The 21,976-nt window shown below is 43.1% G+C and overlaps 2 protein-coding genes across 8 annotated transcripts in view; both read right to left on the bottom strand.

Annotated features, from left to right (window-relative positions):
* Positions 1-284: 284 nt before the first annotated feature.
* med25 (mediator complex subunit 25) lies at positions 285-17,835 on the bottom strand. 7 transcript variants are annotated; one of them, XM_051073843.1, is made up of 20 exons: positions 17,736-17,835; positions 16,251-16,386; positions 16,124-16,169; positions 15,918-16,042; positions 15,704-15,802; positions 14,997-15,117; positions 14,669-14,825; positions 13,390-13,499; positions 13,159-13,240; positions 12,621-12,883; positions 11,090-11,185; positions 8,358-8,443; positions 8,201-8,258; positions 7,985-8,092; positions 7,202-7,378; positions 3,643-3,753; positions 3,420-3,491; positions 2,314-2,484; positions 2,092-2,212; positions 285-835 (listed from the first exon to the last, which is right to left on the bottom strand). In XM_051073843.1, the coding sequence occupies exons 1-20, from the start codon at positions 17,818-17,820 to the stop codon at positions 732-734; spliced, it is 2,328 nt and encodes a 775-aa protein (XP_050929800.1). In that variant the 5' UTR covers positions 17,821-17,835; the 3' UTR covers positions 285-731. The 7 variants fall into 7 exon arrangements, with proteins under 7 accessions (XP_050929800.1, XP_050929798.1, XP_050929799.1 ...); XM_051073841.1 differs by having other exon boundaries at positions 2,314-2,508; XM_051073842.1 differs by having other exon boundaries at positions 3,643-3,756.
* A 2,983-nt stretch (positions 17,836-20,818) lies between these two features.
* The window catches only part of syt3 (synaptotagmin III), a 33,285-nt gene continuing 32,127 nt past the window's right edge, over positions 20,819-21,976 (bottom strand). Inside the window, exon 13 of the mRNA XM_051074002.1 lies at positions 20,819-21,722. The gene's annotated coding sequence lies outside the window, so the exon portion shown is untranslated. The remainder of the gene's footprint in view (positions 21,723-21,976) is intronic.

Consider the following 21,976-nt stretch of genomic DNA (forward strand, 5'->3'; position numbering starts at 1 on the left):
GCCAACTGATACCATCTGGTAGGACTACTTGGCACAAGGGGACTCTCTATGGTTCCACGACATATTGGAGTAGTTAAAATTAACACTGTGACACTATTTGGCAGAAAAAGACACTGAACTATCTATTACTGTGTCTATTTCAGTCTCTCTCTCACCTTAAGGGTCCAAGCTGCATTCACACAGGGGGGAGGCAGGACTGTGGGGACTTTGGCTGGCTGTCAAAAGCACAACATCATCATGTGCATGCATCAACAGCAAAACCTCTTCGCAATGATAATCTTCAATTATCTATGCTCCTTCATTTTATTTAATCCTCGTAAAACAACGTCATTAATTATTAATGAAGAAACCTAACAGAAACAAGTAAAACCTCCATAAAAACAAAATTAATACTACCTCAGATTCCAATGATAAAATATAGAAATGATAGAATAGTAGACTTTCCAGAAGCATAACATAATTGAGTGTTTCCAGTGTGTAGCATGGAGGATTAGCGTGCTGTCGGTTTGACCATTTACATGAAAAACTAATGCTCGCATTGTCTGCCCCTAATTAACTTCAGCTGCTCAGTCCTGTAAAAAAAAAACACAGAGGAAACTACTCATGATTCGTTCCTTAATTATGTTGAACATTTGCAGCAGTAAAGCAACAGAGCGGATGTATGTGTCCAAACTGGCAAACGGCCGCCGAGATTCAACCGAACACCCTGTTTGTGAGTCCACCGTGCTCAGTCAGATAAGATCCATGAGGATTTCGTCCTCCATGACGCTGGAGACCTGGGGCATCCCGGGCTGGGGTACCGCTCCTCTCTGACCTCCAGACATCAGCATCGGACCTGCGCACGGGTTCAGGAGGGTGGGGTGTGGGTGAAGAGAGGAGGAGAGATTTATTAGAGGGTTTAACTTTACAATCTCAGGGATGAAAGTGATGCAAAGAAAGCAGGAGTGTAAAACCTGTTTCATTCTGTTTCTGTGATGTTCTCTGGAGCGCTGACTTTTCTTTAGATGTTGTCTTTGAAGCAACACTATGCAACTATTTACCTTAAAATAACAACTTCACAATCACTTTTATGGTTCACTGACTTGTAATAGAGACAGTGGAGCCTCTGTCATTACCCCTTTGTAACTTTGGTGAGCAGGTGCGATCTCTCTAACTCAGTGATACTCAGCAGCTGAGCTGTGGATCAGTTAAAAAGACTTAGAAGTCATTAAAAACCAGCGTTCATCTCTGATCTCCAGCCAGGAAACTGAGGGAAATATCAAGCATTAGAGACAGAGTTTGGTTGTTTGTTACAGCGACAGCACTTCCTGCTCCAGAAGCCGGGGATCATGGGTAATATACACCTCTTTTTCTATTCATTTAGTATGGAAGGTCAGCTTAGAGGTGATCTGACTGATGTGGGTAAACATCAAGTGCAGTGATTTGTGTTTTTTTAATGGAGGAGAACAAGGTGAAAAAGACTCTAAAACTTAAGTATTTAAAAAAAACTTTTAGAGGAGACGAAGCACAAATAACCTGTCAAACCACAAAGGGCAACCAGTGAGTGACAGAGGGCCTGAGAAAACCAATCTGCACTCTCACTGGTTGTAACTCATCTTCACTGCACCTTGTGTTTGTCTGAATGGGACCATAGTCTGGCTATCGAAAGGAAATTAATTTTTCAGTGATGGAAATCTTCAAAGTTTGAGCTTCAAAAATCAATATATAAATGTACCAGAACTTCTGCAAACTTTTCCAATCAATGCCCGCAAAAATAATTGACAAATTGAATTTGACAAATATAAATTTGGGCTGCATGCACACTGGGATGGAATAACTCTCTGTAGGTTGATTTCTGTTAGATTCAGACAGCTGCACGTGGAAAACATTTCAACTGGTAAAATAAATAAATAAATAAATAGTACTGTGTCCTTTTCTGACTGTAGCCTGATGCTGTTGGTGTGTTGAACCGAAAACAACCGGTCTCATGTTTTTCTACCCTGTTACATATCAAACCAATCAACCTTCAGTCTCTACATTTCCAGAAATGTCATGTCTACTTGAGTCACATGTCTCAGAAGTCTTTCCACATCTGTGGGGGAGCTTACTGACCTGCCAAGGGCTGCCTCCACTGGCCCTGCATTTGAGCCCCCCCTCCTGGTGCAGAGTGGACCAACTGCTGCCCTAAACCCTGGTGAGACATCATGCCTTGCATGTGAGACACCCCACCCTGCTGTGAAACACAGAGACAGAGTCATGTTAAAAGCAGTTAGTCACCTGATAACCCATGAGACAGTTACTGCAGGGTCAAACAGCCACTCGCTGCACTCTTACCGGCTGCTGTTGGCTGAGGAGAAGGCTGCGAAGCTGTGGATTGGCTCCCGGGTTCGAGAGGCGCAGTATGGGACCCTGAGGCGGGGCTTGTCCCGTCTGTGCGACCTGGTTGGGTGGAGCGCCGCTGACCGGTGGCTGTTGGTTGTTCGGTCCGGCTGCTCTCATCGTCATCTGAGGGAACGTCACAGCACATTTCTGATGAATGAAGCCCAGAGCGCTCACTAACTATCCACTGTTTGAGAGCATGGCTACAGTTTGTCGTCTGTTAGTGTGATAACTTACTACATATGAAACAACACAATAATAAATCTGTATTTCCAGACACTGTGCAGCTGGGTTTCTATTGGCCGACTGAGCGCAGCTGCTTAGTTAAAGCTGAATAAAGACGGACTCTGTCTGTAGGTAGATCTCATCAGAACAGGAAATGCATGCTTGTATTCGACCGTTGCATGGGCTTCAGCAGGAGATGAAACAAACGCTCAGCGGACAGAAATGTAATGTGACTGTACCTCGACGCTCACACATCATTTAAGTCTTAGAAGAAAAACACTGAAACACCACTGCTGAGTCAGCCGCCGGCAATTTTTGGAAGCTATTTTCACATAATGACTATGAAAAAAGGAGTATTCACCACCTTCAGGCTGATATTAGTCAAACGAATGTCTACCACCTCATAGTGGACAGTGACAGATAACAGTTGTGGATATTAACCGTCATGTCTTGACCGGCTCGGTCGGCTTTGTGCTGCCCGTCACCTCATGCTCAATACAAACACTTCCTGTTCAGCAAGATACACAAGCTTCTGCATGCACGTCATTGAATGTCGTTCTTTTTTTTCATGCTACAAGAGGAGCATTCAACAGGCACTGGTCATGCTGATAGGAAAGTGGCTGACACTGTGTCTTACTCCTTATTCATGGTTATTTCTGACATTAAAAATGGGCAACATGAGAAAAAAAGGACAGTACTGCGCTGATAAATCTGATGTATACTAATCTGTGTAGCTCAAAGAAAAAAGCAGAACTCAAAACAACAGAAATTTCAGTTATATGTTTGTGGACACTGACTACATGTTGCTTGTGTGTTAAGGCTACTGTGGGTCTCACCATGTTGTTCTGCCTCTGCTGCTCCTCCATCATAGAAACCTGACTAACAGGGGGCATGCCCACCACCACAGACTGGACACAGGACAGATCAGAGAGAAGGGGGGGGGGGGGAGTGGAGGAGAGTGTTACCAGTAAGGCATGCAGAAACCAGCGGGCAGGAAAAGCGTCAACAACAGGCAGCGTGAGAGGGAAACACATGCCAGCACAGAGTGGGGTCGTTTACCTGCTGCTGGACGTTGCCGTGGGAGACGGGAATGGGACCAGGGGGCCTGTTGAGGAAATTCTGGTTGGGGGGGACCTGGCCGGGTTGCATTGGACCCCCCGCACCGCCCAACTGCTGCACAGAAAGGGAGAATTTAACAGCAATTAGAATGTTTTTAACATTTTAATCACCCTTATTTATCAGCTCGGTAAACACACTCTTCTCAAGCACTGCTCTGCCTCACCTCTATACTCGTTAACATCTTGAAGAAACCCAGCGTGAATACTTTTATCTTTTCCTGCGTTCAGGTTAGGACTGAAGGTGACTGTGGTACCACAACAGTACTCAAAGGAGGGGAGAGTGTCAAAGCCAAGGTGACATAAACATTCAAATATGAAGCAACAAAATGAACCATAACATTAGAAAAAATAAATGAAGCATTGTTAAAACAAGGCAGAAGAGGTGCAGAAGGAACGCAGGAAGAGTGAGTGTGAAAGACACCGATTTAATGCATCTGACTCATTCTGCTGAAGCTTCAGTATCAACTTCAGCTGAGCTTTAGAGCTGCGTCTGTGTATTTATGGCTGCTACAGACAGCAGCAAGGACCAATAATCCTTTCAATATACACATGAGCACAACAAAAAACACAAACCACAAAAGTTCTCAAAGAACAACCCTCTGATCAACCCCTTTGTCCAAATAAAGAAAGAAATTCTACAAATCCAGTTATTTCTGTAGCACGTTCACGTTCACCGTCACATGTAGTTGATCAATCAGAACTTTATTACAAACTCAGGATCCAGATAAAAGACGAGACACTACATAGAAGCACAAGATGAAAACATGGTTTTAAAGAAGAATAAAAACCAGTGTCTCACAGACCGTGACCAATGTCGGTGACGTTCACTGTGTTAACAACAATCCACATACCCACCTCTTCTGTGTGCACAGTTGGTGAGCATGGAGGATGATGATGACAATATGGTGTATCGTCATCATCATCCTCATCCTCCATGTTGGTGGGGATTTAACTTCAAGCGCCTCCTGCTGAGGTGTTTGCTATTCTGGATTTCACGGTTTAAAAAAATAAAAAAAGATGATGATTGGTGACTAAAGCCGTTAACAGCCGTTATTCATCCACAGTCAAAGGCTGAGTAAGGAGAAAGGAGGCGACCTGTTGATTTACCTGCTGACAGATTCTGGATACACTCCTGAAAGTCAGCTCTGATTATTCAGATTTATGTTCTAACTCTGAAACTCTGTATTCAAATTCACGTTTTATTTGTGCAGTCCTGTGCTTAAAAGGAGGGAAAGAATCAGAAGAGAGTTGCAGGTGCTGTGGTGGCTTGTTTGTTTCCACAATGAGGGAAGACAAGGAGGAATAAAGGGTGTCTCCTCTAAAGCACAAATTATTAAATACACACTCAGGGAAAAAAAAAGGGATGGAAAGGAGATAAAACACCATCACCCATCCATCTTGCTGCATCTGAGCAAATCACCCTGGGATTGTGCTAATGCACGGCGTGTTTTCTGACCAACAATAACAGAGCAGCACATCGCTTTAGCTCTTCTGAGGGAAACTAACAAAACAGCTGCCTCTTTCTCTCCTCTACTGTCCGTGATTTATCTCCTGTCTTTAACCCAGTAACCTGTAAAATCCCAGATCAAGATTTAGAGCCTGGATCACTTTGCAGGGAAAAATATTCAATTTCGTCTCTCTGTGAACAGAACAAACTACAATCTCGTTCATGAAGAATGCCACTCCAGGGCTTTGCACAGAGAAACCTTAACTACTGGTCCAAATTGAAATTTTAATTACGTTAAGATTGCTGTAGCGCTTCCCTATTAGCAATGCAGCACTGAATATATGATGATACACAAGAGGTAGGGGAAAAAAACCTTCATTATAATTTCATGTCTTCTGCCTTCTCTAAATGCCCTGATACTCACACACAGCTTCAAGTTACATATAGAGCTGACGCGCTTTTGCAAAGACATAAAATTAGCAGGGTGAGTAAACAAGCGCTATCACTGCTGATGAGAGCAGACTGCGAGGAGAAATGTAATTTAACTCATGTAAACCCAACATTTTTTTTAAAACTGAGACACGCTGCTTCTCTGCCACTGGATGCTGCATTGTTTCACAGCTATGCAGCACCTCTCCTCACTGGATGCAATAAGCTGGAGTGGAGCCCTGTGATGGAAAAGACAGCTAATCCAGAGGACACGTTTTAAATCACCCTGTCTCTGGGGATGAAGATGAGCAGGGCGGGGGGAAAGTGAAATGTCCGTGTCGAGTGGACAAGGCAGCAGCATTTGTAACCTGTAATGAACTCGGCAACAAGGACTGCTCCACCTGCACCATGGGGGCTGGAAGGAGGGGCCTTGTCTCTAAGATTTCCTTATTCTGTCCCTGAAGACTGACGCACACCACTGCCACTCCATCACTGCGCCTACAGCATCTCATGTAATGTTAACATCTGGAGACGCTGCACTGCTCAAGTAATAACCACCTGCATTTTGCAACAACTTCACACATCTTCAAATTAACGCAAAGGTGACGGAGCAACTAGGGGAAATATTTTGTTCTGATGGAGTTGTTTTGACTCAAAAATGTCACTTTTTTTTTGCTGCCTCACACTTCACACACAGGATGCAGCAGAGCGACAGGCTGTAAACTTTACAACCAAATCTTGTCTTAAAATGACCGAACCACAAAGCTAACCGTGATGGAGGTAGAGACTTGAGCGACATCGAACAGCAACTTGTTTCTGCTGTCTGCTCTGATACTCTCAGCTCCAGTGTCAGGTGAAGTCTGTCTGCTGAGAGCTGCACGCCTGTCACATCTAAGTCAGAAACTACCGGTGTTACAGCGGCAGGAGAGACAGTCTGCGGCGCGGTGGGGTTTCATAACTGAGCCACAAACAAGGCGCCAACTTTGAGTCCACTGGATACATGTTTCTGAGGAGGGCTTTTAATTTGAAACGGTGGTCACAGGAAGTGGAGACAGCGGTAATACCCGGTTGAGGCGAGAGAAAGAGAGAGAAGATTTAACTCAGATAACACAGATTTGTAATAATTATTGATCCTCACTCTACTGGGACAAATCCCAAATCCTGTAAAGTTTTTATTGGCTGTGTCTGTCTGGTGTAAATATAACCAACACGCTTCAATATATTTAATATACGCTCCATTGCCAGTTTATTAGGTACACCTAGCTAACACAGCCTAAAACAACAATCCTGCAGTAAATCTGTAGCACTGAACAATGCCCTGTGTTGGAGGGTGAAACTAATTTGACATTAACAGTGCATATGTATTGCACCTATGTTTCCCTGACTTAAACAGAGCTAATGAGGTGGGAGTGCAACAGTCAGCTAATGTTGCAGCAGGAATTTAGCTAATGCTAGTCCCATTAGCCTCTAACCAGAGTGAGAGACATTAGTGGCTGCTGTGAAGATACTGGGCTCGCTAAATGAAATGTCAATAACAATGCACCTTAATGCCTTAAACAATGTGCCTCGATTCCCCGGTGCTCCTCCATAATGCCTGCTCATTACCCCCCCAATCAGCACTCACCGCTCTGTGCTGCTGGACCTGCTTGTGGTTGGTGATGACTTGCCGGATGCCGTTGACGAAGCCGCTCTGGTCGTTGGGAATCAGGCCCATGAATATTCTCTTCTTGGACGAGTAGAGCAGCATCAGCACCCGCACTTCACAGGGCGAAGTAGTGTGGGGGAAGTGGACGCAGCCGGCCTGCAGAGAGGGTCACGGGGCAGATTAAGACCTTGACATGGGATCCTGCCGTAATTATAGGATGGGCTCGGGCTTGGGGACATAACCTGCTCCTGAGCTCCTTTGCCCAATCAAACATATCGGTTTTATAAATTGAATGCAAATGGTATTAACTTAATTCATACTGTGCTTTCCCTGGGCCGTAAATCAAATTCAGGAGAAGAGGCAGAGCTCAGCTGGACTGAATACTATTAATGCTTCTGCTATTTCTCAATGGTATTACCTGATTAACAATGCACCACACTGACAAAACCCCTATCATTATGCTAGCCTTCTGGAACTGAATCTAAACTAAACAATTAAAGTGTTTTGTCTGAACTGATGGCAAATCCTGTTATCTAGCTTGAAAGTGACTAAATGTATGGCCTGGAACCCCCTCTAGAGTCTTTACCCCAACACTGCAACACAGCCTCATGCTCAGTCCATCTACTGGCCACAGGTGGGAGCTGCACTCAGCTGCCACTCATGGAAAATGTATTAAGGCAGACTGAATGATGTATAAGATTAGGGACACGGAGGGAACACACATTTGAGGTTAAGAGAGAGTTAGAGTGCTTGAAAACTTACAAAACCATTGGCCATAATGCGGTACAGGCCTTTCAGCGACTCCACGTCTTTGTTGGTGAAGAGAAACTGAACCATTCGAGAGTTTCTGAAGAGGTGACCTAAGGTTGTCTGGAAAGAGAGGACTCGGGTTATGCATCATTCATGAACAAATCACTGCTGTGAACCAGAGTCAGCACAACACTAAAACAAAAGCATTAAAAGAGAAAAAGGTCACACCAGTAACTGCTGTGGAATCAGCTGCATGATGAGCTTCTGTGGCCACTGGTCTGTGTTTCTGTTGGGAGACACAAACAGCACAACAACGTCAAACTGTGTGATGGAAACAAATCCTTTCTCCACAGACGACGTCCGCAGCGTTTGACTGGCTACTCACAGATTTTCTCCCTGGTTGACGTGAACTTGACACGGCAGGGAACGCGTCAGTTTGGTGGTTGAGTCCATAGATGAGGTTTTAGGCTTCTGCAGGGAATTAACACAGAGGAGACACAAAAGCCTGAAAACAGCTGGAGGAGCACATGGCTAACATTACTCTACAATTATTCTGGATGATTTTAAGATCTTGAAAATGCAACCTTAAGCTCATATGACAAAAATCATTTAATCAAACCAATAAACTTTAAAGTGAACAAGGTAATTAAAGTTTTGAGAGCAGTTTTAGATACATTAAATACCACTGTACTCAGTAAATAACAAATTATAATGGCACAAAAATATATTTACTGTGCTTTTGTTTAACTGAGCCTGTTCTGCATTAAGTGTAGTCATGTGGGTACATGGTATAAGCCCAATAACAGCCTGACCCGACAGATGTAGGACACTGGGGAAAATCGGACACGAGAACTTCAGTCTATCATAGTGGACAACAGCTGACGCCGCAGCTGGGACAGTTCACAACGTCCCAACAAAAGGACTAGCATGCCAGACGAGCATTTTGTCTTCTCTTGAAAACTTTGGTGCAGCAAAACAAAGATGTCTAAACGTCAAGAGGCGCTGTGGTCAATACTTGACTCTCTTACAAGTTATTAAAAGGTCATAAGGGTTTTTTAACTGAAGAAACTTCTTTGGATGAAAGGTGAAACATCTTCAAGTATCTACAGCCTGGTCCAGTTCCCTTTGATTAAACCCTTTGTGGACTGCAGCAGGAGTGTGCTCTGTCACCTGCTGTGCTGTTTGTAATATTTATGGACAGGATATCAAGGTGCTGCTAAGGACTGGTGACACTAGAGTGGCACCTCTGCTATTTGTGGATAATGCTGCCGTTTTGGGTGTGTCTGACCATGACATTCAGCGTTTGCTGGAGCAGTCGGGACGAGGAACAGCACCTGCGAGTCTAACATCGTGGCTCTCTGCAGGAATAATCCTGATTGCTCAATCAAGGTGAAGGAAATGCAGCTGTCCCAGGTGAGAGGACTCGGCTAGTCTCGGTCAAGTTCAGTTGAGGTGGTTCGGCTAAGGATGCCTCCAAACTGTCTCTTTCTGGAGTGAAGGGATTAAAAAACTGGTACAAGACACTAGGACATGCTGAGGGATTATATCTTCCAACTGGCCTGGGAGCAGTTGGAGAATATTGCTGAGGAAAAGGGAAGTGTGAGCTGGCCCGCTCACCCTTCTGCCACCGTGACCTCAATCAGGACAGGCAATTAAAAAAAGGACGGATAGATGGACTTTTAAAGACGGGCAGATAACCTGTTCTTTAGCATAATGTCTAGAATCAAAGAAAAAAAAAGAACAACTTTCTAAGCGCATCAATGCAGCAATGCCGCTGGGAAAACTGCCAGCACTCTTCATCTTCAGGGCATCAATAAAGGATCAATAATCAATCAATCACGTATTAGACAGGCCTACTGTAGTCCTTGTGCTGTCCATTACAAATGCATTGTGCTGGGCTTCCTCTGCAGACAAATGGGTTATTTATTTCCAGAGCTTGCTAGAGGAATAGGGGAAAAAGAGCCAGAGGTGTGGACAGTGACAAAACTATCCTGTTTACACGCATCTACCTTTAATTAGAGGTGGATTTAGAAAAAATGAAAAAGGTTGGCGAAACCATTCTGGAAAGTTACCTAACATCTTAGACAACAAAAGCGGAATTAACAGATTGAAATTCAGCCAAAACAGAACGCACCATATTGATAACACTGTACTTAGAACGAGCACCAGCCAAGTGAGTTGGCATCCCCCTGCGAGAGGTTTTATCAACAACCATTTCTTTAAATGAGTTTTTGTGTGTGTGGTGTAATTCCTCTCAACATTACAGATTACTCCAGAGAAGAATCAGACCTAAGGAGTGAACTACAAGAAGAAACAGAAGATTAAGAGCGATGTTTCCTGCTCCTAATCTGCCCACTCAGGCTGTTTGCGACTGTACATTTTCATAGACAAGATCCAGAGTTTCCTCAGATTCTCACTCTTATTCCTGTCCATTTAACTGACTTAGATAATTCTGACAAACAGAAGAGGGAGAATGAGACTATAGTCGATGGAGGACATTGATCCGAGTCCTTCCACCAAACACAAACACTTGAAGGCCTCATGAGTGTCGCACAAAAGCCATTAACATCCATTTTCCTGGCTCAGCACTGCAACTGTAAACTAAATCGATTTGACCTTGAGCTAAACCAATAGCAGTAGGATGGTAGAATGATGTGCAATTAATCATAGTGTAATAATCAATGACAGGTGGTTATTAAGACGTACTGCAGTGATAGGCCCTAGACAGTGGTGATGATCACAATATGTTGGCGGAGCAGTGGTTACCAACTCCATTTCTGTTGTTTTTAATCCCAGCTGTCTACTACAGGCAGATTTACAGCTGGGACATCAGACCAGCAAAGTTAAATAAAACAATAATATTCACTTTACTGCCGAGAGGAAGATGAGAAGATCGATACCACTCTCCTATCCGTCTGGTAAATATAAAATCTGGAGCCAGCAGCTGGTTATCTTAACATAAAGACCAGCACAGATTTCAGGATCAGAATAAAAAATTAATCTGTAGGTGATGATCTAAATAATACTTTCATTTAAAACAATTCTTAATGTAGCATTAATTTACAGCTTTATTCTCAAGGTAACAAATTCAAATTCTGACTTTTAACTGAGTGTTACCTCTTGCCACTCTAGGACGCCGGTCCATGCAACAATCTTATTGGCCACACCTGGTCCAATTTGGTTTGCATTGCCTGGAGGTCCAGACACACCAGGCTGTCAAAGAAAACAGAGGATCAGGAGGTTACATGTAGTCTACAGGTGCAGTTTAACAACAGAAATACAAGTAAATGCACTTGTCAATTCAAAAGAGCATAAAAATCACAGACTTAATTATGTTTCCCATTTTATTAATAATTCAAAACCTGCTATTCTTTAGAGCAGATCAAACTGGAACATCGTTAAATATTAGATTTAGCTAATTTTAGACAGTGTAATCTATATTAAAATAAGATTCAAAGTACAGTATGCTCTGCTACTATTAATGAATGAATTTGAAAAACAGAAAAAACAACACTGACTGTACCCACAGTGATTTTCTAGGGAAAAGGGAACATGTTCTGGTTTTGATCCGAGAGTAGTACTAACATTTAAAATTCATTTTGATATTAGACTTCAGACAGTGTGTTAGTCTGCAAATTCTGCTCTAGGCTGCTGGTGATACAGCATCACAGATTAAAGTCTTGGTTCTCTGATTCCTAACTTGAGCAGGGCCACTTACATTTGAAAATATCAATACGATTTAAACATTGATATTGTTTACGAGCGGGTGAGAATAGCAAATCAAGTCTTCGACTAAGCGCAGCGAGACAGAACTCCACAGAATGTCGACAATGATGAGATTACAACAAACAGGATTAAATACAAGTTCCAAGTTCCACCGCAGACTTATTGGACGTTTGTGGGACAGTTGGAGGTCCTGCTGAGGATGGGACGGGCACTACGGTCCTCATTCTGTCCAAGTTCATCCAAAGGAAGCATGTGGCTTCAGCGGTCTGAGCTAATTAAATCAAGCTGGTATCCTCAGAGTGGCTTCTTTTTTGTCTTTTTTTAGTACAATATTCCCTCTGTGTTATTATTCCAGCAAGGAAACACAGTCTGTGGAAAAACAGAGGGAATCTGGCACTAAAAACTCAAACTCTTACTTTAGCTTTAACTTTACTGCTGCAGGTTTAGTCGCCCATCTCCCACAATGGAACTGTGTTGGGAAGGGACGGCTTCATGGCAACCAGTAACTGTTTTAATATACATATAGGTATGACAATATCATGAATATAAAAAAGGTCAACCTATCCTTTAGGGCTTTGGTCCTAGATTCTGCTTTTCCACTGTTAACGAACCATAATGTTTTGTATTTTCGTCGTTGAAAGGCTGGTCAGGTTTTCTGAAGTGTCAAAACTGAAACACACTTCCTCGCAGTGTTTATCCAAACATATGTCCTGCGTAATGGATCACTGAATCAGCAACTTAACTGTTTTATTTGTTGGATTTCTTTCTAAGAGGGTACCTGAAATTTGGATTTAATATCTTCTCCTGTGCAGCGTCCATGACAGTGGCTACATTTTAAGTTATGTGTTGTTGAGGTCCTGTAGTGGAAGTTTTGGATTTGAAACAATAGTATAGTTCTATATTGATTACTGTCACTGCTTACCATGTTGGGCTGTGCTGAAGGAGCTGTGGGCTGGTTCGCCGTGGGCTGCTGCTGAGGTGGCTGCTGCGGCTGCTGATTGGGTGCAGGCTGCCCCGGAGGTGGGACTGACTGCTGCTGATTGGGAGCGACTTGTTGCTGTGGCATCATAGGCGGCGTTGCTGTGGTGACTGTTGATATGCTGGGCTGACTGTGCTTCACCCCAGGGACTGATGGGATGTTTGGTTGATTGGTGAAGGGGGGACCTTGACTGACCATTCCTGGGACTGGAGGAGGAGAGAGAACACGGCAAATATCAGAACAGACACCAAAGATCCCGTCATTATAGGTTACTCCAGGCGAGAGAAACCAGTAAATACCAGATATCTGAAACAGCAGAACAAGGACAATGTCTTAGGAAAACTGTTTTCCAAGAAAAGAGTGAATAGGCTTTACTGTAAAATCACAGACACAGTCACACATACAGTATGTAAACACAGAGACATTGCAAATAAAATCCCAGCTAACATAAATTGTTCACAAAAGCCCACTGGTAACTCACAGCGACTCTTGGCCGACTGGCTGTTGGCTGTCTCCACGGCCATCTGTGCAGCCATCTGAGCAGCAGTCATGGGGGCCGGATTCTGTCGGCAAGCAGATTAAAGGAAGACAATGCTGGGTAAAACGTTTTAGGGGAAGGAACATAAACACCACTGTCTGAAACGGAGCCAAAAGCAGGCGGCAGGAATTAGTCTCCAGGCTGCCTTACGCTGTGTGGCTGCTTGGCTTTTACCTGATAAGGGTGGGATGTGTTAATGGGTGGAGGGGGCTGTGGCTGAGTGACAGGCAGTGACTGAGGCGGGAGGACAGGTTTGAGCGGCCCGGGTCCTCCACCTGAGGAAACTGGAGACAGACGATGGGAGAAGCTTAAAAGTTTTTCCACAGTTCTGTGAACTTGAGACTCCTCTGAGGTCCCAGTGTCGGACCACAACAGTGCCTCGTTTTAAGTGAAGAAGCAGCTTTATCTATCTACGAATTCACTCCCACTCAGAGAGGAATGTAGGAGTAAACATTAGGAATAACTTGAATAGATTTTCATCTGCAACTGTTGGCAACTACTGCAAACTAAAAACTCCATCACATCATCTTACAGGAGAATTATGTGACACTTTTAACATTTTACGCAGCAATAATTACATCTTAGTAAGGCCGTAATTATAGGACACTGGCCAAAATGAAATAAAAACAAACGTCTGCTGCAGACAGAGGAGGTATCTCAGAGAAAAGAAATAATAAAAGGGTAATTTAGTACCTCAGTGCAAAGCACACACGCACAAAAAAAAGAGATGCACAAAAAAAGATAACAAACAACATTAATGCCAGCTTTACTCCTGTCGTTTGCAGCCTGAAGGAATACAAAAAAGTGGTGTAACATCCTATCAAAAGTGTGTCTGGAGATAAGGAGCTTACAAGAATGCAGCTCCTACAACTGGGAAACTATAAAGCTACCCTATCCTGCACACTGCTACAGATAACACATTGTTCATTGTGAACAAACACGCTACTGTAATATCATCCAAAAGACTCGTCCTGTATTTGAAAGTGTGTGCCTGCATGTGTCTTCATGTGGCTTCACAATATTATTTTAACCTGCGTCAGCTTCCTGAGTGCTCTGTAACCATCTAATACCACCCAACATAAGAGACCTCTGCAGCTCTCTTGAAGATTACATGATGATATAATATAATTTAAAAAGAATTAGATCAAAAGACATGTGATAAGTAGCTTAGAAAAATAAAAGCTGTACTTATTGATTTTTTTGGCCTGTTGTACACTGATAGACTCCACAACCAGCAGACAGACACACAGCATTGGTATATTATCTCCTAATAACATTAGCACTTGTAGCGTTTCACAAAAACCAACAAACACTACATCAATCAGACAATAAATATTGTTAAGAATATCCTAAGCAACCCTGTTCCTTTCTGCGGACATTTAACTGAATCAGACAGACTGGACTGAGCGCAGCAGCTTCCCACACAAATCAGGTTTTAAACAATATATCTCACCAGGAAGTGAGATGCCTCTGACTAGGACCATGTGGAAGGGGTCCTGACTGTAGTCTGGATGGGGTTCAACCGCCCCTACTACAGGAGACGCCCGCTCGAACAAAGCCCTTAGAGCCGGAAGTTTCCGAGGAGCCACCACCGAGAAGTGAATTCCTTTCTGAAAAAAAAAAAAAAAAGATAATATATCAAATGAAAAACAATAATGTTGTTCTTCATCTAACACAGTAAATAAGAATACCATTCTATTCTATTCATTATAACAGAAATAATGACAAGATTAAGTTTGTCATACAAGTGCCTGATGGAGAAAATATCAGTTAAAACTCACATCTCTGATGATTTTGACCAAGTTGTCTGCTGTGCAGCCGGTGTAGCTGACACTCTCCACAGCAGGAAGCAGATATGGAGGAGAGTTACACAGCAACACACACACTTTGTGGGTTTGACCTCTGGCAACGGCAGAAAAAGAGAAAGAGAGAGAGAGAGAGAGAGAGAGAGAGAGAGAGTGTAAAGCTGAGATTTTTCTCACTACTTTTTCCACACTTTGATACAGTCAGATGTTACTGGAGCCAGCTTGTGCTGGGGATCAGAGGAGCTCCAGGTAAAACACATCAACAGTGGCTTCATCAGTCTGTTGTGGTGCTTGGCACCGTCTCCAGTTGGAGAGCCCTGTTACTTTCCAGTGTGGTCATACCTGGACCTGATCCAAGCCACACTCACTGATACTTTTCCAGGCTTTTCTACGTGATATTAGAAACGCTGATTCACACAAGCATATTATCTTAACACAGTTTTCAACACAAAATATATAAGTGCGCAAGATTTTGATTTAGCTAGTTTATCACAACACTCACTGAGTCTGTGCCTCTGTGTTATCAAGCAAATACATGTAGATGACAGCAGCTCTGTTACCATGATCACACACACAGATTTAATTACTTTAGTCTGACCAAACAGGACACACATCCAAGTGTTGCATACTTTTTAAAGGAGCAATAGATTCCTCAGTAATAAACAACAAAAAGCCTGCCTTACATTTGTTCCCTCATCTTCTTAAAGTCATCAAAGAGCTGCAAGGCCACAGAGAGCCCTTCTGCAATTAGACTACAACTTTCTGCTCCACCTCCCATGAACCTGTGAGAGAAAAAAAACAGGAGATTATTTAAATCATTCAAATTGTCTGCTTTGACTTTGTTATGATAAATGACAAGGCAATATTAAATCGAATAGTTCATTTGTAAGAAATTACTGGATGTTGTCGATCCATGAGACAAACTCAAAGGCAGAGCTGGTTGGTGCATGGCACTGTACATACGACTCCGGGGCACAGTCCACTGTGTTGAACACCACAAGACCGTACTGTGTCCCTCCATACTGAAAGGACAAAAAATGCAGGAATTATTTTATTAACAATATTAACAAATCTGATGCAATATATAAATAAAAATCACTCACATCTCCACCAAAATCTGTTTCTGCTGGGGGCCCACCATTGAAATATCTATGGTAAATAAAATAGAGAGATTTAGGCAACACGAATATAAAGGAATAACTTCACAGAGGAGTGTCTGTGTCTCCTTACTCAATAGCTGGAAGTATATAATTTTTTCTTAGAGATTCAAAGTAGGGTCCAAGGTTTGCAGTCCCCTCGATGACAAACACCACATCGGCCACCTGATTGGATCCAGGCTTCGTGGATGGCTCCATGAGTGCCGAAGCTGCCACCACGGAAGTGGACATAGAGGAGGGACAGGTTTTACAATGAATGAAATACCATTAATCCATCATTTTTTAACGGTAGTCCAAGGTAAGAACAACTGGCAGCATCATTAAAGCTTCTAAGTGGTCGTTAATACTAACTGCAGGGACAACCTGTCTCTCAAAAGTGTGGCGTGCCATTTCTTTTGAGTAAACACCTTGTTTAAAACACCTTTATTCTTCTATTCGTCCTAAAAACAAAAGCGTGAAAACAAAGCTCGAATTTTGCAATTTAACCGCTTCTACTGGGCGACACCGGTGAACCACTTATTAAAGATAAATCATTTAAATGTGTGCCATAAAAGGATGAAGTGTGTGCATTCCTGCTGATCCCAAAATAGAAAGTAAAACTACAGAAAGCTAAACTTCCTGAGCACTGGGGCTAGCATGCTAACGAGCTACCATCCAACCCTTGCACCTAAAAAATTATTTAGTATTATCAGTGTTTTCTAGAGTCCAAGGATCTTACAAAGCATACAAAACAAAGCAAAAACACTCTGCACGTCCACAGCAGCTGAACTGCGCAGAGCTCTTTATGTAGCGTTAGCTAGGTAGCTAAACGATAATGAACTATTTAAGCTAACATAGTTAAAATCCCCTAAACTAGCCGGATACTCTCGAGCTACACAATAATATGGACTGACCTGATGGTAAGCGACCGCCAGTGGAGTCGTGGGTTCAGTTAAACACAAAAATAACGTAAAAAATTAGCTTGGATAGACATTTGTTATATTTTTTTTTGACGGAAGTGACAACACGCCAGGTCGCGTCAATGTGACGTAACGGCCATCTTCTTCGTCCCTTTTATTTTTCGCTCCGCGGCGCAGTGCTGCCTCCCATCGTTTAAAGCCTTTAATCAGGAGTGATTTTCACACACAGGGGTCAGCAAGTAGTTTCATGATAATATGTTTATATGTAAATATCTATGTATATATCTAATATATGTTTTCTATTCGTTTCTCTTTTATATTTTGTTTACATCACTTAGGACTGAACTGAGGACCAAGTGTATGTTTTATGCTGCTGTGTAACAAGAGCTGTAATAAAAAACAGTGGCCTGTCTGTTTCATTTATGGATGAACACAAATCTGGTATGGTCAAAAGATCTATCATCATTTATTATTTATCAATATTATACAATAAGGCAGGTTTATTTCTACCACACAGAGGTAATTACATTAAGACAAAATATAAAGGAAACAAAAGGCATTATAAAAACAGGAAATATGATTTTAAAAAGCAAAATATAATAGAAGAAATGTAACTAAACATATGGTGAAAAGTTAAGTAAATGAAAGCTGAAGCAAACCTGAGGGTTTCTGGGAGACAATGTCGCTTTGTCTCTGGGGAGAGAGCAGACGTGTCCCAGACGACCGGACGTCTGCACTGTTCATAACACAGCAGCCAATTAGACATCTGTATTTTGTCCCCAAACCATTTACTGCTTTATAAAACAACAGGAAGCCAGAGCAGAGGTGTGAGGACTGCTGTGATGTGTTGTTGTTTCTTGAATAGGTTTGTTGTCTGATCGACGACATAAGACGCCACTGACAGTCGAGTCTACTGAAGGTTTCCTAAGTTTTTAAAGGGGATATTTTTTAGTTTTACAATATCTTTGAATAACTGAGATGACTATTTACTGTTGTGCATCCAGCGAGGTTCATTTTATCTCAGTTCTGTGGTCACATTTCCTTTGAACTAACCGCTTCCTGTCAACTTAGCAGAAGTCGACATTTAGGGTAAATGAAGCTTGAAGGCACAAGGTCATGGCTGAATATTATCTTGGATTAAATGTCTAAAACTCTCTCTTTGCAAAGCGCTCCTCCGGTGGCATTAGTCATCAGAAAGGTCATCTGTTATCTTATCAGCCTCAAATCCATCTAATGGCCATCCTGATGTAGACAGGGCAGAGGGCCAAGTGAGGACTTTCATCAAGGGTAAAACTGGGAATCTATTCAAGACTTTTAAGATCCTAACTGACTGCTGAAAAGGCTGCATCACACAATTAACCACCCACCGATCATGTTTGGATTTGTTCACATTGTCGTTGTAAAACTCTAAACTGAGACCAGTCTGGTGATCAGCCTGAAGGGGAGAGAGAAACCTGAACATTCTCCTGGGGGGTGTGTGAACAGCAGCTTAAATATATGCTCCTGCAAGACCTGCTGGACCCCCGCCCTTGTTGAATATTGACCTTGAGCGTGTTTCCTGCAGCAAGCCTTCAGAAAAGCGAGGCAACGTGTGAAACATGCATGCACCAGTGTCTGCAGGGCAAATCCCTTGGAACGTGTAGATGTAGAAGCCATGCATGAAGGCTTGAGATGTGTCCATTGGTTGAAAGCAAAAAGTAAGATTATGACTCATGAGGGAAATGGAGAGATTCAAGGTTGATTCAAGGGTGAAATAGCACAAAGCTTTCACTGTACTGTGTGATATTCTCAAACAGATTTCATGTTATTGAGTGTTTTCATCTCAGCAAGAACACTGGGTATTTCCAGGTGCTGTTGAGCCAGATCTCCAGGAGATGTCAGCAGACGTCTACAGTAAGTACAGTAGATGTCTGCTCTTCATCACAGAGACAAGGTTACAGATTGTTACTTAAAGGGCTTTGAGAGCCAGAAAGCCTTGAGATGGTTTATCTATAGAGTGTGTATATTTAGACTGAGTAAAGTTACATAAAGGAAAAGCTCCAGGGACAACAAACAAGCAACAACAGCCTCGACCACAGGACATGTTTCATCTGACCCTTCTTTTGATTGTATTTAAATGAATATAAAATGTTGTTTGACACTGGAAATGCTGAACCTGCTTCAGGCTGAGCTGGTTTGCAGTTTTCCTGTCCTTTATAACCTTTCCTCCGCAACCCGACCCCCTCCTCCCCTCCGAGGCCTCGCTGCTGAAAACAAGAGCATAATTACTCCAGTAGCTACGAGCATGCTAACCTGCTGTCAGATCAGCGCAACACACCAGCGCCTAACCTGTAGTTGTAGCACATCGGCGCACCGTTTCTGTGGGTCCAACAATAGCAGCTACTCCCCTGTGGCAGTGCCAGCGAGTCAGCTCAGCACAGCTCTCAGGAGGGGGCTTCAGAGCTCATCACATCCAAAACCTCCCACAGAAACAAAGCTACATATCAATTTAACCCAAATTCTGAGGAGGGCAACGAGCTGCGGGGCTGGAGCTGGCTTTTCCAGTTGGGCGTTAATACGCAGGGCCGCATCCGGCAACCTAAGCAAAGTTCATCTGAAGAGGGGTTTTTCTGCCTGAGGTGATCTGGATGCAAACATTAAACTCCCCGCAGAGCTTTATATTCTGACTGAGCAACGTGGCCAAATTAAACTGACAGGATGGATCATGAGTGTTTGTGTGTGTGTGTGTGTGTGTGTGAATGTGCCTGCGTAGGCAAACCCTTTACTTTGCAACTCTGATGCTCTCTGCTGCTCAGAGGGATATACTGTGTCTCTCACTGCTTTGAACTTCAACACACACATAGTGGCAGCAGTTGCCAAGCAATTACAGAAAGCCTGCTCTCCGGGTGTGCCTTCAGAAAACTTCTATTTAAAAAAAAAAAAAACCATTTTGTTTTTTGTTTGGTCAGAGAATGACATAATAAAATATGAATGAGAAATATGGTGGGTGCCGCGGAGCTGCATGTCTGCGAGGTCCAGGTGGCGTGGTAAAGACAATCCGTCTCTTGACCGTGGTACCCAGCTGGGATGCTGAGGGCCAGATGGTCTGCTCACAACAGGTAATCACAGCCAGCATGCTGATACACTGACATCCACACAAATGGGCTACCAGAACCACCCAGAGCATTTGGGATGCTGTGATAGTACCCACCCCTGCCAGTCTCTGGGGCTTTTTCTGTTGAGTCTAGCACTGGTGCTGTGCAGCTCAGGCAGTGAGTAATGAACAGAGCTTAAATATGGATTTTTACCTCCATTTTTTAAATGGCAAGATTCTTTTACTCCACATTCATATATTCCTCTTTAGCGTTCTTCATTTGAAGCCTCTGTACCACAGATGTAATGTCAAAGGATGTTTCACAGAAGTTTCTGTTTGTAAGGTGAATATCATTAAGTTCTTCCTTGAAAGCAATTTACAGAGAAGGTCAGATCCTGAGGCCCAGCTCCCGTATTAATACACTGTTCCCCTGCAGAGGCAAGCGACTTTAATACTCCTACTGGTGGAGGTTTCCACTTCCATGCATTCATTGAATTCATTATTTTGAAAGGTTTTGGGTATTATTTATAGTGATGGAATAAAATGTTAAAAACTGTGTATGTGGCATAATAAGAGGTCTGATAAAGAGGTCACGGTCTCTCTGTGCAGAGCTTTCCAGCTGAGAAAACTAAACTTTTGGAGTCCCAGTCACGAAAGGTTTCTGCCGTGTAGGTGTGTTCAGGTGATGTGCTCGTGCAATGAAGTGAATTTTAATGTTGCGTAAAAAAGTAGATTCAGACACGTGCAGATGATCCTGTCAAGAAAACTGTAACACCAAAGTATCACCCGCAGCGACTGCATTCATCTTTAATGATGCAGGGGAGTTCATTATCATTATGGTTAATAATCAGATGTATTAGCAAGAAGAGCTAATGCCTCGCTGTCAGCTCACTTTAGATAAATCCCTCCAGTGTGATACAAACAGCTCTATATTGCACACACCTCCCCCGGTCTCTAACTTGCTCCCCCTCCCTCCCTCTTTGCCTCTTTCAGCTCACTGAACTGAGTGAAATGTCTTTCCGACTAAATGATTTTTTTTTTTTTTTTTTTTTTTTGCACGGTGGGAACGTTGCCATGGAGACAGCACCCCCCCTCCTCCTTCAGCCCCTCCTCCCACTTTTTCTTTCTCAACAGTCTACAGCATTAAAGCTGTGCTAACTGGTGCGTTGTCACGTGTGTATGTGCGCGTGATCGCAACATACGTGTGTGTGTGTGTGTGTGTGTGTTCCCCTGTTCTTGAACCGTTAACACCGTCAGTATGCTGCAGGTGCCCCATGATGAGTGTGCCTATATACAGAGCTATCCTCCTCCACTTCTACACACATCCTGCACACAGCTATCTCCTCTCCAGGTTTTCCCATTTGCGTCCTCCTCCTCCTCCTCCTCCTCCTCCTCCTCACTGGCATTCTCCCGTTCCTTATCCTCCTTCATTTGTTTAATCCTCTCCCACTCCTCCTTCTCTGTCATTCCCCTGCACATCTGAGCTTGGTCTTCCTCCTCCTCTTCTCTCTCTCTCTCTCTGCTTTCTGCTGAAGCGCTGGGGTTGCAGATTGCTACTGGTGGGCATCTTCGCCTTAACGGGAGATAATAACCACATGACAAATAATATGAGTGTTTTAAAAATAAAGGGAGATGAAACAGAGGCGAGTGTGGTGGTGGTGGTGGTGGACAGATGGAGGAAAGCACACAGGGCAGGCAGCCGTGCTCCATTTTGCGTTTGGGCAAAAAGGCGGCCACAATAAAGAATTCATGACAAAGTGGCTGAATAATTACACCCGACTTTAATGCACAGCAGAAAGTCAGAGAGCTTGGTGATAAAAAAAAGTT

Source organism: Lates calcarifer, linkage group LG11 (genome assembly GCF_001640805.2).
Source record: "Lates calcarifer isolate ASB-BC8 linkage group LG11, TLL_Latcal_v3, whole genome shotgun sequence".
Classification (NCBI taxonomy): Eukaryota; Metazoa; Chordata; class Actinopteri; family Centropomidae; genus Lates; species Lates calcarifer.

Excerpts from the sequence above, each read along its gene's own strand:
- med25 (XM_051073840.1), bottom strand. The coding sequence starts at position 17,820 with ATGAACAGTGCAGACGTCCGGTCGTCTGGGACACGTCTGCTCTCTCCC. Across the intron at positions 7,379-7,984 it reads GCATTATGGCCAATGGTTTT|GCCGGCTGCGTCCACTTCCC; the intron begins GTAAGTTTTCAA and ends CCCTCTCTGCAG. Across the intron at positions 2,509-3,419 it reads AGCAGAGGCAGAACAACATG|AAATGTGCTGTGACGTTCCC; the intron begins GTGAGACCCACA and ends TTCATTCATCAG.